Source organism: Mastigoproctus giganteus, chromosome 2 (genome assembly GCF_048544385.1).
Source record: "Mastigoproctus giganteus isolate SK-2022 chromosome 2, ASM4854438v1, whole genome shotgun sequence".
NCBI classification, from domain to species: Eukaryota; Metazoa; Arthropoda; class Arachnida; order Uropygi; family Thelyphonidae; genus Mastigoproctus; species Mastigoproctus giganteus.
In genome coordinates, this window is record NC_143576.1 from 182,050,408 (window position 1) to 182,066,431 (window position 16,024).

Sequence of the window (16,024 nt, forward strand, 5' to 3'; positions counted from 1 at the left end):
TATTATTTCTTCCAGCATGTTTAAAATACTGGAACCATTGACAGGTAGGCATCATGCAGTTATCAGGTGGAAGATGAAGAAAGGTGTTACAGTACTTAAAGGTAAGGCACAGATTTTAATTTCAGAAGATGGGACTTTGACAATGTAAGGCACTATATGGCATCTATTAATGGGGCAAATTGCAGAGTGAAAGCGAATACACTTGAATTATGGATATGTTTAAAGAAAAATCACATAAGTGATGAACAAATACAAATGATTAAGAAAATATTGCAGGAGCAGAATGAGGAAATGGATGAATGCAGAACTGGCTGGTCAAATAGAGCAGAAAGAGATAGCATGGGATAGTTATGGAGTGATGAAAAGCCGCCGTAGCCTAGTGGTCAGGCGCGCGGGTGCATAAGTACACGTGCCTTGAGTGACCGGGGTTCAAGCCCGTGACTGCTGAATACGGTGCTGTTTCTTGTATTCTGTCTATTTGTGAACTCCTCTGACCGTTTGGTCATCCCGGAGTATAAACAGAAAATTTATTTATTTATTTTATTGCAGCCTGCAACAGCTACAAGTTGATTTGTAACAGTACCACAGATAAGGTTAGAGAGTTCTAAGGCTGCATATGAGAAAGCACTGGATAAGAGAGCAAAGAATGGAGACAAAGAATTTTTCATGTATGCGAATACAAGGAAGAAAAAAGTGAATCAGATCAGACTCTTGTGTACGGTGTGGGAGAGTCTTAGACAACCCAGCTAATATTGCAGATGAATCGAACAGGTACTCTGCATTTTTTTTCTTTACCGAATAAGACCCTTCACGCTGAGAAGAGGCTGTGTGAGTGAGGTCTAAAAGGCAGTTCTAAAAGCAAAACTGGCAAACTATAGACTGGTTAGTCTGACTTCAGTGTTGGGGAAAATCTTTGAGGCAATGATTAAGATTGCAATTCAGAGACATTTAGATAGATATGGCATTTGAATAATATACATGGTTTCGCTAACTTAGTAGGCTATTTTAATAGAGTTACTCAGGAACTAGATATTGGGAACAATTTCAACATAGTTTATTTGGATTTGAGCAAGGCATTTGACTCAGTCCCTCATGAGAGGTTACTATATAAGTTGGAAAGTGTTAAGATTACTGAAAAAATTCCAAGGTGGATTGCTGGGTGGCTGCAGGGTTGTGATTAATGGATATTCTTCAGATTGGTGTAAAGTGAGCGGTGTGGTTCCCCAAGGATGAGTTTTTGTGGATTGCTGGGTGGCTGCAGGGTTGTGATTAATGGATATTCTTCAGATTGGTGTAAAGTGAGTGGTGTGGTTCCCCAAGGATGAGTTTTTGTGGATTGCTGGGTGGCTGCAGGGTTGTGATTAATGGATATTCTTCAGATTGGTGTAAAGTGAGTGGTGTGGTTCCCCAAGGATGAGTTTTTGGACCACTGTTATTTCTGATTTTCATAAATGACATTGACGAAGGTAAAGAAGGTGTGACATCAACATTTGCTAACAGCGTAGTAAAGATACTGTAACAGTGTAGTTTCAAATACTGTGTTCAAGTATGGAGATCTCATCTGAAAAAAAAAAAAAAAAAAAAAAAAGGCATCGAGCTCCTTGAAAGGGTCCAAAAGACAGGCAACTGACATGGTGAGATCATTAATCTTTTTCATGAAATAAAAATACTGTCAAGGGTAAAGGGAATGAATTTTGCTCTCATAAAGGTGCCTACGATGGTGTTAGAAAGTTTTTAAATTATTTTCAGTGGGACCAACTGACGATTTTAACAACTATAGATTTTATATGGGAAGTGTTCAGGGAGATAACTGTAGAAGCTACTTAGGTTTTTATAGCAACTAAGAGATAATACTGTTCAAGGTTTAGACCTCGATGGATGTCAGTTGAACTGATTGAGAGCAGTGGCAGAAAAGAAAAATGCATAGGAAAATTATATGTTATCAAGGGACACAAAAACCTACAACATACAACCTTGGCTGGATTGAAGTCACTAATACAAATTAAAAGAAGTTTCTGGATAAGAAAAGTAGAAGACTGTTTATCAGAAAAACCTTTGAGCTTAGAGGTAAATAAGGCTCTTGGAGCCTTACTTACCTCTAAGCAACTGTTTGTGATTATGTTCTTTTAGACTAGAAGGAAAAGGATGAACTACATTAGTCCTATATATAAAAAAATGTTTTTGTTTATTTACAGCACAACACCAGACCAGAGAAGTTTACAATAAATCACAAATATAATTGTTAATCACAAACACATAAATACATACATTTATGTATGGCACACATACATACATATAATTGGAGGAAACCCCTGGTGCCACTAGACAAAATATGTTATACACTCAATGAAATCTGTTGGGCCACCTGCAGATTTCATTGAGTGTTGGGCTGTTATTCACATGGCTCCACAAGATGTCTGCAGACATCCATAGGATCTGCAGCCATGCAGCCTGAAAGGCTTTCCAGTGTCAGCATAGATAATGGCTGCATGTCTATACACCTCACTTCTTGTTTTAAAACATCCCGCAGGTGTTCAATTGGATTGAGGTCAGGTGAATTTGGAGGCCAATCAAGATGGGTAATATCTTCACTCTGTTCCTTGAGTCACTCCTGCAGTGCAGTTTCAATGACATGGTCCATTATTATCTTAGAAGATTCTGTTTTTGTCTGTAAAAAAAATGCAACATGAAAGGGTGTACATGGTGTCTTAAGAGTTGCTAATAGATTTCACCAGTGAAATGTTGGTCCATATGCACCAGGGGTGCTAGTTCTTGCCAGTAAAACATGCCCCACATTAAGCAACCATCACCATCTAACTGGGCACCATGCACAATGGATCCATGAACTTGTGTTGCTTATGCCACACACAAAGGCATCTGTTGGCATGTTGCACCAGGTATTTTGACTCATCCAATCAGAACATGCTTTTCCAGTCCTCCAGTGTCCAATCAGTGCGTTAACACCACAGCATTTGCCACTGACGATGATTGGCAATGAAGAGAGGGTGTCTCTTGGGTCATATGCTGTGGAACTCCGTACGTCAGAGTGTGCAGCTCTTCATCATTTGGGTTATTATTTTGCATATGCCATATTGTACTGTGATGTCAGCTGTTGCACAGTGACCTATCATTGAGCCTGTACAATGTGCTGCACTATTCACTCACCATGAGAATCCACCCTACATAATTCTTTACAGTTCTGTTGGCAGGACTGTAAAGAATTATGTAGGGTGGATTAATCTTGGGGATTGACTAAGTGATTTATCAGAAGCGTAATTAGCAAATTTTTGATTAAAATTTCTTTATTGATTTGTTGCTTATTGAGTTTTCCGTTGCACGACGTGCACTGATTAGCTGCCCTACGTTCACGACGTCTGGGGTGAGCGGCTAGGGGTTATTCCCCTGGCCGGCCAAACGGGTACTGAGTGATAGAGCGGAGAGAATTTTGTTTAAAAATTTATTTAGTTGAGTTGGTCTAAAAGACCTTGTATAAAGTTGAATTGTAAATAGTTGGCAAATTTAGCCTTTTAATATGTCTAGTAAACAGTCGAGCACTGGCTCTCTTTCCAAGAAAAAAGCAGAGATGATGTTGGAAGAAGAGAGTGATCTTGAGAGTGAAGAATCCGAGACTCAGGAAGAAATGGAAGATGTAGATCTAGAAGAAGTAAGTGGAAGAACTGATAGTACTGTGGAATCTCGTGATATAGGTGGTAAAAGGGAAAAGCAGGATAGATGGACACCAGAAAAGAAACTAGAGATGATTCATAATATGAAAAAGTTGTTAAATTCTATGGCAAGCAGTTCGGAACAAAGACCAATGGTAACAGGATTGGAAAAAGTTGCAGAGGCACGAGGGAGATTGAGGGCTCTCCTACTGCAAAGGGAACATCGGGTTACAGGCAATGTGGCAACCAAAATAATGAACATCTGGGATGATCTAGAAATGATTATAGTAAAGATGGAAATAGATATACATGTTTTAAAAGCTGAAAAGAGAGACATTCAAAAGGAGCAAAAAAGGGAATATGCTACTGTATTAAAAGAAAAGTGTGTTAAACCAAAAGTGGTAGTTATTACTACGAAGAATAGTGAACATAAGTGCAGTGAAGATATCAAAGAAGATCTGATAAAAAAAGTAAGACCAGAGTTACAGAAAATCAGGGTACAAAACTTAAGAACTGCACGGGATAACAAGATCATCCTTGAAGCAGAATCAGAGAAGGACATAGACTTGCTCAAAGATTGTCCAAAGTTTAAAGAACTGAAATTGTGCGTGGAAAAAGTAAAGAAGCAAGATCCCAAGATTCTGATCTTTGATGTGGAATTAGATGTAAATAAAGAAGAGTTAAAAGAACAATTGTGGATAAAGAACTTGAAGGATTATGGCGTGGACCAAAATGTATTCCAAGAAAGCTTTAACGTAATATCAGTAAATAAAGCAAAGAATAAGAAACTAAACAATTGGATATTGCAGATAGCAGGTCCCGTCCATAAACAGCTAATTAGCAAAGGGAAAGTGTTCGTAAATTGGTCTGCTTGCCGAGTTCGAGATATTGTAATGGTGACACAATGTTACAGATGTATGGCCTTTGGCCATATAGCCAAGTTCTGCAAAACGAGAGCGAGCTGCGGATTCTGTTCTATTGAAGGCCATTCATATAAAGATTGTGCTAATAAAGAAAGACCACCTTGTTGCATAAACTGCAAACGTAGGAAAATAACAGCTGAACATACTGCAGTAGACCATACTTGCCCTGAGTATGAAAAGGCTATGTCCCTAAGCCGGAGAAGAACTGATTATGATTGAAACAGTGCTGCACTTGGAAAGAGACTCAGTGTGAGACTACAGTTTTAAGGTTTTAAAGAGTTAAGCTGAATTTTACCGCCAAACGTGTAGAGGTCTTCCTCCTCGAGGAAGGGGCGGAAACTGTGGTCACACAGGATATTCACTTATCTCTGTGTGACCACAGGCTAAAGACCAATTTTAAGAATCCTTTAATCAACAGAAATGCTTAGAACAATTTTGGCTGAGTAACAATTAAAGTGATGATAAGTCACATAAATATAAATGTATTACAAAAGTTAAAAGACTCTGGTGCAGATAGGCAATTGCCTGGGTGGCGCATTGAAGGTTCTGTTGCTTAAATGGAAGTTCTGTTGGCAGGAGGTGATTTGACACCATTCTTTGTACACCTTAACCACAGCGAGCTACGAGCAACTGATAAGACATGCCATTTATGATATGGAAGCACCCCGACACATGAGATCCCACAATCATGTCCTTTTGAAACTCTGTAATATCTTTAATACAACCCATAACTGCTACTTTATCGCTCTGACTTGCACGACCAGATGCAAATTACCACTGCTCTAGCGTGCAAAGCTGTTCGGCTTTTTATACTGCGAGTTATGTGGCATAGTCCATTACAGATGGGGTGGTCACAATTCAGTGATCATGGAGTGTGTGCGTGCATGGGTTTATATATATATATATATATATATATATACACAGGGTGATTCACTACCAGTGCGACAAACTTGCAGGAGGTGTAGGGGGCACAAAGACGAATCGGAATCACATAGCATTGCAGGATCTGAAATGCCTTTGTCATGCGGTCGAGGATGTTGAACGGGAGGTCACATGAACAGCAATCCTGCTGGAAGTCAGCATTTGCGAACAGTTTCTGTTGAAGAAACCAAGTAGCAAAAGTCCTCCGGAGTGGATAATCCGCAGGCTCCAATGATTGGATGCGTTGCAGATGGTATGAACTCATTTGGTTTGTTGACAGTATCCTCCATACAGTGGATTAGGAAATACCCAATCGTTGGCCTATCGCTCAAGTACTCGTACTCTGATTGCCTTCTGCAAGACGTAGGACATTCTCCTCATTGTCTGGCATCCTCGTCATTCGGTCTCGATTCATGGTACCTCTCGTGAAACAACCAGTCTCACAAGACTGGTTGTTTCACGCGAGGTACCATGAATCGTGAAACAACCAGTCTCACGTAACCTTCTGTGCACACGTGCGAAAATCGTATGATGAGGAGCACACCTGTGTGGGAAACGTTCTTGGTACAAGCACAGAGCGGCGCGCCCGTTACAGTCTGCAGCTCCATACGCGAGGTGCATGTCGGCCAGTTCAACGTTTGAATACTCATCCAGCCTACTGACTCGGGAACCGGTTCGCAAATGCTGACTTCCAGCGGGATCGTTGTTCACGTGACCTCCCGTTCAACGTCCTCTACCGCATGACGAAGGCATTTTGGACCCTGCAATGCTATGTGATTCCGATTCGTCTTTGTGCCCCCTACACCTCCTGCAAGTTTGTCGCACTGGTAGTGAATCACCCTGTATATATATAGCATAACTATCAACAATCCTGTTGACAAACTAAATAAATATTTTGCAACTACAATCATGCATGAAGAAGTATAGGAAAGTAGGGATATCATAAGCATATAAAATACTGGGAGATAAATAATTCTATGATAACTGAGTAATAAGTGGAAGAGAAATTCCTGAAGTTAAAGTAAATGAGACCACTAGAACTAATGGAATCTATCCGATTATATTAAAAGAAGCAGCAAAATAGGTAAGTACATGTTTAGCCCTATTTATAAGAGTATCCTTGGATTCCGGGGTGGTATTTACAGGCTGGAGATATGCAAATGTTTCTACTATTCACAGAGGGCAATATAAGTAATTACAGAACTATAAGCCTGACATATGTTGTGAGGAAAATAATGGAATATGGTTAAAGAACAATTGTATTAATAGTAATGCAGTTATATAAAAATTGGAGCATGGATTTTTTAAGGGGCTCGTTTGATCAATCTGATTAGTTACTATGATGCAGAAACAAAGGAAATGGATGTAAAAAAAATTTAAATGTTATGAACTTAGATTTCAGTAAAGCTTTTGACACATTTCTACAAGAACAAGAATGAATGCTATAGAAAAAGGTGCAGTGTGGCATTAAGGGCTAGTTACTGCTAGGTTAGAGGGATAGCTGAGGGGCAGGAGACAGAGAATGGTTATTAACGATAAATGCTCTTGGTGGAATAATATTATTAGTGGAATCCCTTGAGGTTGTACTACTAACAAGATCTAAAAAAACTAGGGATGAAATGTGAAAACATTAACATGCTCTTTAAGATGATTTTGCAACCCCAGAATAGCTTAACAACTGGGTGTCACCACACTCAAGATGACAGAGAATGAAAAAGACCCAGAGGTAAATATATACAGTCTGACAGTGGCAGATCCAGAAAAAAAATGAGGAGGGGCACCATTTTGTGTCTTGTTTGTGCTCAAACAAGGCACAAAATAATGCACAGAACAAAACAAATATGACACTCAAATGTAATATGAAGGCACGTGTGTGTTATGGGGGTTTAGGAGTGCATAAGCTGCCGGGGCTATAGTGCGCCTGTAATATGACTGGCAGATGCAGGCACAGCTAAACTCTGAATTACTTTGAAGTAAACATTATGTGTGACCAAACTGTGTGATGCCTCGAACTAGAATGGCAATCACATCAGCATCAGTGTTGCCAACTGTATATCAGTTGAAAATAGCTGAGTCACAATGCAAATATAGATAAAATCCTATGTTAACAATGAAAAAAGAAAAACCTGAGTACTAACGAAGTACTTAGGTAAAAAATTTCCCATACATAGCTATCAGCCTTTCCTTCAGCCTCCCCCTGTTCCTTTCTATTTTTGTATACTATCAAAAACTTTTGTAAGTAGAATCCAGTCACAAACACTGGATTCCTCGTGCCTGATGTAAATGAGCTTGGGCCTTACTAATCGGGGAAATGCCATAAGATTTTAATTATAGATTTTTAATTTGCCATACATAAAAAAATTTAATTATTTAATACGTTTCGTAACTTGCCACATAATAAATTTTATATGAAATTAATAATTTTTTGAATCAATAATTAGACTAACATACTACTATCCCTACCTTCCTTAGGGCTTAATTTTTCTCCCCATTTCAAAAGTATATGCCGAAGTTCTCTTGCTGGAATTTGACCAGTTTTGGCCTTATCACTGGCATGAAAAGCTTTCAGAATTTCTTGAGGAATATTTTCCTTTTGACTATGATTATGCATTATTTCTAAAAAATCAGCAAACGCTATCTTCCCATCTAAAAAAAAAAAAAAAAAAAGTTCATAGTGAATAAACAAGCAGAACTCGCTCTGTAATGTGCATTTCTTAAATAAATAAGGAACCAAAAGCAAAAATATTAATGAAAATATTTTATTGTTAGAGAAAGTTTTGAAGTCTGTCCCATATGTCATTATACAGGTTTTACTTTATGTTTAACACAAATTGCTATGATAATATGAACCAATAATTTATATAATTTTAAATCTGACATAACTGATTTATAACAATGGAGAACTCTGGACCATAGGCTATTAGCTTTGTTTCAAATACAGTAAGCTCCTGTTATAGTGCTCATTTTGGCAGTCTGGGGGGGGGGGGAGAGAGAGAGAGAGAGAGAGAGAGAGAGAGAGAGAGAGAGAGAGAGAGAGAGAGAGAGAGAGAGAGAGAGAGAGAGAGAGAGAGACCGACCCCTTTGGAGGTTATTTTTCATATTTCATTAATATTTTAGTGGATATAACCGATTTTTTATTCAAACTGCATTATAGCAGTTGCAATTATGGTATTTTCTACCAAAGAAAACACACTATCAGATACATCAAGAAAAGAGAAGAGAAGAAATGCAGTGCTCGAGTTTGTCCAAGGTATCTATGACTTTGGTTTTCTTTGGTACAGGCATAATGTGCTCACTGTCATCATCTCTGTTGCTCTCATCTGTTAGGGTTAGCCTCTATGAAGCCTTCAATCATTTGTACTTTACAGTGAAGAGCTCATCATCCACAAAAATGAAGACATCAAAATCCGGTAGACCAGCACTCGCCTGAGATGGCAAAACCTAAAATATGAACAATTTTAAACCCATTAGATTACAGGAAAAATGTCAAATGAGTACCCAAGATGTTACTAAAAGAAATTAATTTTTCTCGAAAGAGATCTGTTTCATCAGTACAATAACTTTCAAGTAGATATTTTTTTAAAGCCTGATAACAGATGATGAGACCTGGAGCTTCCATTATAACCCTTATTCTAAACATATTTAGAATAAGGGTTATAATCCCACTGTAGGCGATGGACATATCCATCACCTACAGTGGGAAAAAACCTCAAAGTGCCAATCATTGAAAAAAATGATGGTCAAAATGTTTAAGAACAGAGAAGGTCCAATTTTGGTTGCTTTTTTTAGGGTAGGATCAGACTATAAATAAGGAAAGATACTGCCAAATACTTAAGCTTGACTGGACTATAAAACTAAAAAACAGGAAAGTTCTAAATGGATAACAAATTCCATTACAACATAACTCCAAACAAATGCTGCCCATATGACTCAGGTGAAAATTGCAGACCTAGAGTTTTGCTTCATCCTGCACACAGCCCAAACTTGGATCCATCTGATTTTCTTTTATTTGGACATACGAAAAGCAAACACTTTTTGAGTGATTTGAAAATTAAAAATGAGGCTGTCTTCAACAGTGGAGCAATCCTTTTATGTACTGATAAACAAGGTGGTTTGTTTGTTTGTTTGTTTGTTATCTGGTTTTTAGGAGCATTAGCAACTAAGGCCATATTGCTCCGGGAATATGCGGTGATCATTCCCTGATCTTTCCGCATCCCCGTATTTGGTGGTGACGGGATCGAACCCCGGTCTAATCAAGAAGCATGCGTTACGCACTGCTGCTCCTTCCCACCTGGCCATGGAGGCGCCAAACAAGGTGGACAGAAATAATAATGTACACATGCTTCCCAATGATTTGTTTAATTAATTATATAAATTTCAATTTTGTATTTGTTGTCTTTATACTTTTACGGCCAAAGAGACATTGCGTACATACCAATCCCCGTAAATAACATAAGTTCTCTTATCCAATGATATTTAGTTATTACAATAATTCAACATATTTTAAGTGGTAAAAAAGGCCTACGTGCTCTGGATTCATTACGAAAATTTTATTTTGTTTCTCAGAGCAAACTAAACTAGAATTACAATTAATAAGCTTTCGGCTGGGAGGCAGCCTTCTTCAGATTGAATACATGAATGGCAGTTGGAATAGAGATGTGCACTGCCAGGATGGTGCATGAGGCGCATGGTTAATTGTTTGTTGATGTTTGTGGCTGTAACATATGGTGGTGACGTGGCCAGCATTTGTCTATGGATAGAATTACTGCCTCTGTGATGGGGTTAACTTGGCAACCACTGTTCCTGTTCAAAGAGGCATCCGAGCATTTTATATTTAACGATTCCAACCAGGTGCACTTTAGGTAATGGTAATGAGAAACAAAATAAAATTTTCGTATATTTTAAGTAGTATAATTTTAGGCCTCATGAAGTTGATCTAAAGGTAACACAAGACAGAATAAATGTCTTTTAAATACACTTTTCACATATTAACTTGAAGATAAGTTATAAATGTTAAACCAACAAAATGAGGTTAATCAAACTATACAAAATAAAAAATGAAAATAATAATAATAAAGTAATTTATATATTTTAGCATATCATTATTTTTAAACTGAGAACATCATAACCTTTCAGTTTCCATATTACTGCATAACAATGGTCAGTTTATGTCATTTGCTGATACGAAATGACATATCAGCTGGATCAAAATAAGAAATTAAATTCATTTTTAGTTGCTGCTTTCAGATTGTGCAAAGAATCCCAAACTAAATTTAGTGTTCTAAATTTTTCTCATAGGTTATAATTAGTAATAAAGATTATTACCACAATGAAAATAGAATATATTATAATATAAATTAGCTTTCTATAAGAAAACAAAAAATATATATAAAATCATTTTAAATGAACATACTTTTTTCCTTAAAATACTTCTTCAGCTCTGTAATAGTCGGACTCATACCAAGAGACCTCATAATAACTGTAAGCTCATCAAGAGTACGGATTTGTCCACTTCGGGCATTCAAATAAAAGCAGTCTCGAAATTCTGAAAGAATATTAAGAACAAACACGGTTATAGTAAATACTGCATATAAATATTTGGAATGAACATTGGAATCCATTAAACATAACCCTTCATATAAATATGTTAATAATTTACACACACACACGATTTTAATAACCATAAGACATCGATAGCACACTGCATCTATAAATTGAGAGTATTCTGTGGTCAGTTTTCCTGCTTTGCAGAATGAAAAAAAAAAAAAAAAAAGTTGCTGGGAGAAGGGGCAAAATTTTCAATCCTTGTCTGAGACCAATTAATTCAGCCATAAAAAAAATAAATAAATAAAAATTCCTCCTATCTTGATAGAGTTCAAGCCAAACATTTTCCATGTGGTGTGCAAGAACAGTGATCATAGTCAATGTACTACTTATGGGAGGAAGTTAAGGTCTTTGTGCATAACAAAATATCTACTATGCAGCATTGCTATTCATTCTGAAATCTGGTACTTTCTCACCCACCAGATATTAACATGCTCTTGAAGATGATTTTGCAAGTGCTACACTAGATGTGGCTGCATGTATGCTTTCAGCATTTCCAATGCATTACAATAACCTGTATATAATCTTGAACCCAGCCAGTTCAAATGTATATAAATGGGCATGACACAGCTTTGAATTTTATTTTCAAGCCCTTAAATCTCTTTCTCAGATCAACATGCCCAACTAGTTGAATTTTTGCTTAGTAATAACAGTGGGCCCTTGATTTATGACAGTTTGATTTAGGAAAATTTGAATATCGACTTCAGTAAAGCTTTTGATACTGTTGCACATGGAAGACTGCTGTACAAATTGGAGCAGTATGGTATTAAGGGCAAGTTACTGCAATAGATAAAGGGACGGTTGAGTGGGAGATGACAGAGAGTGGTAATAAATGGACACTGCTCATCGTGGACTAATGTTATTAGCGGAGTCCCCCAGGGTTCAGTGCTGGGCCCATTGTTGTTTTGTGTATTTATCAATGATATTGATGAAGGTATATCAGGCTTAATGTCCAAGTTTGCAGACGATACAAAGGTTTGCAGGGTTGTTAATGACAGTAAACACAGTATGCTACTGCAACAGGATCTAGGAAAGTTAGGTAGATGGGCTGAGAAGTGGCAACTGAAGTTTAACATTGACAAATGCAAAGTACTCCACATGGGTAGCAGTAACCCAAGAGAAATGTACCAACTGTGTGGTACTACACTGACAGTGGCAGAGAATGAAAAGGACCTGAGGGTAATTGTGCAGGTAGATATGAAGTTTTCTGAGCATTGCAGATGGTCTGCAAGAGTAGCTCATGGTGTCTAGTCAATGATATACAGGAATTTTGCTAGCAGAAACAAGGAGGTAATTATCCCTTTGTATAAGACAATGGTGAGACCACACCTTGGGTACTGTATACAGGTCTGGAAGCCTCATTTTAAGGATGTACAGTTGCTAGAACGAATACAGAGAAGGGCAACAAGATTGGTGAGAGGAACAAAGGGGTGTGCTTTACAAAGAAAGGCTTAAGTTCTGCAAGTTGCAGCATCTGGAGACTAGGCACCTGCGAGATGTCCTGATCGAGGTGTTTAAGGCTTTGAATGGTTTGAGCAGGCTCAATGCTGATGGGATACTTCTGCTTGCTCAGATTAAGAACCTGAGGGGGCACGGATTCAAATTGAGGAAAGACAGTTGTAGAATAGATGTGCGGAAGTTTGCCTTTAGCCAGCAGGTAGTTGATTGGTGGAACAGACTTCCATCTTTTGTTGTGGAAGTTGATAGCTTAAATAAATTTAAGGCTGAACTAGACAAACATTTGGAGTGACTGGATTAGTGTGAAATGGGAAGGTTTTTTTTTTTTTTTTTTTTACTTTTGGCTGATGATGTATAAGCTTGCTTTCTTGCATTATATGCCTAATGCTAATATGCTCATTCTCTACACAATGTTGCATGCAATAGTGGTTCTTCACTTAAAAATGAATTTATTTTAAAACTCCATTTGTGAAGTTGAATACTATGTTTATAATTATCAGTGCTACACTATTGAGGTTTATTGTCCGCTTTAATATTGAGCCTTAGAATTTTTTATAAATTTGTTCTTTAAAATAAAAAATCAAAGTGGAAACATGTCTGGTTGTAAGAGAGGAAGTGCAGCTGCAAGACCATGCATATCTATAACATTAAAAAAAAAAAAAAAAAAAAAAAACACGAGATGGAAGTTATTAGAATTGAGGGCGGGCAATCATGCTGAAGATTTGACATTTGAGGTTATGATTGGCGTATAAGCACAGGTTGTGGACATTCGAGTTCAATTATTTGGTGCAAATTTGATTAAAATTTTTCCAGTTCAGCTTTGCAAACATTTCCTTCATATATTTGGGTTTTTCTTTAATAAACATCTTATTTTAACCACTAAAAATAATCACTAATAAAGATTTTTGCTCCATTCCTTAAATTAATTCCTCTGTCAGCCTGATGCATATCTAGTAGATACTATCTCCTTTTTCTCTTTCGGACTTAAAGCAGATACTACATCTGCTTTAAGTCTGAAAGAGAAAAAGGAGTATCTACTTTAGCAGATAGTTTGATAGATAGGATGATTAGTATCTGCTAAAGCAGATACTAATCATCCTTGATAAATGTATATTTATCAAAATATTTTTAGTTACTGTATGCCAGACATATAAACAACTAAAAATATTTTGATAAATGGGTAATAGAACCTGTGCAATCCAAACTACATCATCAATATTAAGCGATTTCTGAAATTTCTGTAGTCCCATACTTTAGTTGCAAGGGTTGAACATTTTCTACAAAAAAATCATCCTTGATACACTTGAATGTACAAAAAATATCTTGATCTAAAAGTTGGGAACAAATAAATGACCACTATTATAGATAAGATAATTTTGCAGTTATCAAGTAGTCCTATGGATGTCACTGAGCCCTGGTTTCAGGAACAAAGTTATTTTATTTTTGAACCATTCAATGAAACCCCATAAAAGATCCACTTTTGGATGCTAGCTACATTGTAAACCATGAGAACCATAATCCTTTTCTTTGAGTCCCTGAACCCTGCTGCTACTGATTCATTAAGTATTACTTCGGTTTTCTTTGGTGAAAACTTTTAGAATAAAGACGTTTCATCTGCATTATAGATTTGTTCTGGTGTTAAACCTTCACCAGGTTAATTCATTTTTCAAATTCACCCGTGCAACTTCGTAGTAAGCAAGAGCTTTCTCCTCACATGAACTTCCACTTAAAAGTTTTGATCACAGCGTCTAACAACAGTTTACATAAATTTTTTTGAGAGTAGCTATTACAATGTAAGGCTTAATATAAAAAAGCAACAAACTACAAAGTAGTTTAAGATTAAGAATTGAAAACTGAATTGTTAAGTAGATTAAGAATTGAAAAATTTACAGGAAAATATATTAATCAATATTAACTATACTGATTTTTAACCAAAATATCCTCCACAAGATTTTATCACTGCCTTACAGATGTGGCGATTCATTTTAATTAACGTTAATTTAATTTTAATTACCAAATCATTTTAATTTAATAAATTAATTTTTAATTAATTTATGGTTTCCCATAAATTTTGTGAAGATGGGCAGACTTCACGGACTTGATGGCCTAGATCAGTGTTTCTCAACCTGTGTGCCACAAGTATGCTTCACGTGTGCTGTGGAAAATGCAAATTAAAAAAAATAATGAATAAATTCAAGTTTTATAATAAAAATAAAATTTTATTTTTGTTTGTGTTTATATAATTATGTTAATTTTTTTACATATTTTCTTTTAAATTTCATGTATGTTCAAAAAAGAGATATTAAAATCATTTTAAACAAATAATAAGTGTATTATTAAATACACTCAACAGAAATAACTTCCTGGTTGTGAATATATGAGCATAGTAAACTGTAATGTGTAGTGTGCCGCAAAATTTTAGTGTCTTTAAAAGTGTGCTGTGGCAACAAAAAATGATCCCACAAAAGCTCTATTGAGTTTAAATCAGGTGATTGGGATGGCCACATCATAATTTGCAATACCCCTCTTGTTTAGTTGCCAGGAAGTCCCTGCTTTGGGTCATTTTGTTGTAATATAAAATTTCTTCCACAAAGTTGAGGTTCAGAGGATATTGCATTATGGTTCAAGAATGTTTTTATAGCCTTATTTTCTTAAAATTCCTTCAATTCTGGCAATGTCACCCACTCCAGAAAAACAGAAGCAACCCCAGATCATGATGGAATCACCACACAGTGCTAGACTGTAGGCACTAAACAATGTGGCACCATTATTTTCTTCAGTTGACCATTCATATAAAGTCTATGGTTGGATCCAAAAATTCCAAATTTGGACTTATCTGTCAAAGTACATTTTTCCACACTGATGGCTCTTAGCCTAAGGCAATTGATTCTTTCGATTTTCCAGTTTTAATAAGAGTTTTAAGACCACCACACAATCACAAAGTTCTGCTTATTAAAGATGAAGTTTTACCGTGGATATAGGCATGTGAATTTCTCTGTTTCTACTGAACTCAGCTTGAATTTCAGGTGCAGCAAGTCATCGTTTGTTTAGAAATCAGTGTTATGTTCTTATCTTGTGTTTCTATTGTTAAGTGCTGTCATCCTGATTGTGGTTTGTCCTTTTAAACTTTCAGTCTCCTTGAATTGTTGAATGGTAATTTGTACTCCTTTAAATGAAACCTAGATTTTTGCCAATACTTCTCATAGAATAACTTTCTTTATATAGAGTTTACAATAGCACTCCTTTTTAAAGACAGTTCCATATTTCTTGCCAGGTTTATCACTAAACACACTTTCTGAATAAAGGGTGTTATTTTATAAGTTACAGCTCTTATTCCTCACTTCATATTATTGCAGAACGCTCTAGAACAGTGGTCTCCAAAGTTGGGTGTGTGCACCCCTAGGGGTGTGCGAGTAATCTGCAATAAATCAATATCTATTATGAAAACTTTAG

The 16,024-nt window shown here is 36.6% G+C and overlaps 1 protein-coding gene across 1 annotated transcript in view; it reads right to left on the reverse strand.

Moving 5' to 3' along the window:
- LOC150089812 (calmodulin-like protein 4) overlaps positions 1–16,024 on the reverse strand; it is a 35,000-nt gene that overhangs the window by 9,699 nt on the left and 9,277 nt on the right. The window contains exons 3-4 of the mRNA XM_090368831.1: positions 10,923–11,054; positions 7,973–8,155 (exon numbers count right to left, since the gene is read on the reverse strand). Of these exons, the coding sequence (XP_090224957.1) occupies positions 7,973–8,155; positions 10,923–11,054 (315 nt within the window). The remainder of the gene's footprint in view (positions 1–7,972; positions 8,156–10,922; positions 11,055–16,024) is intronic.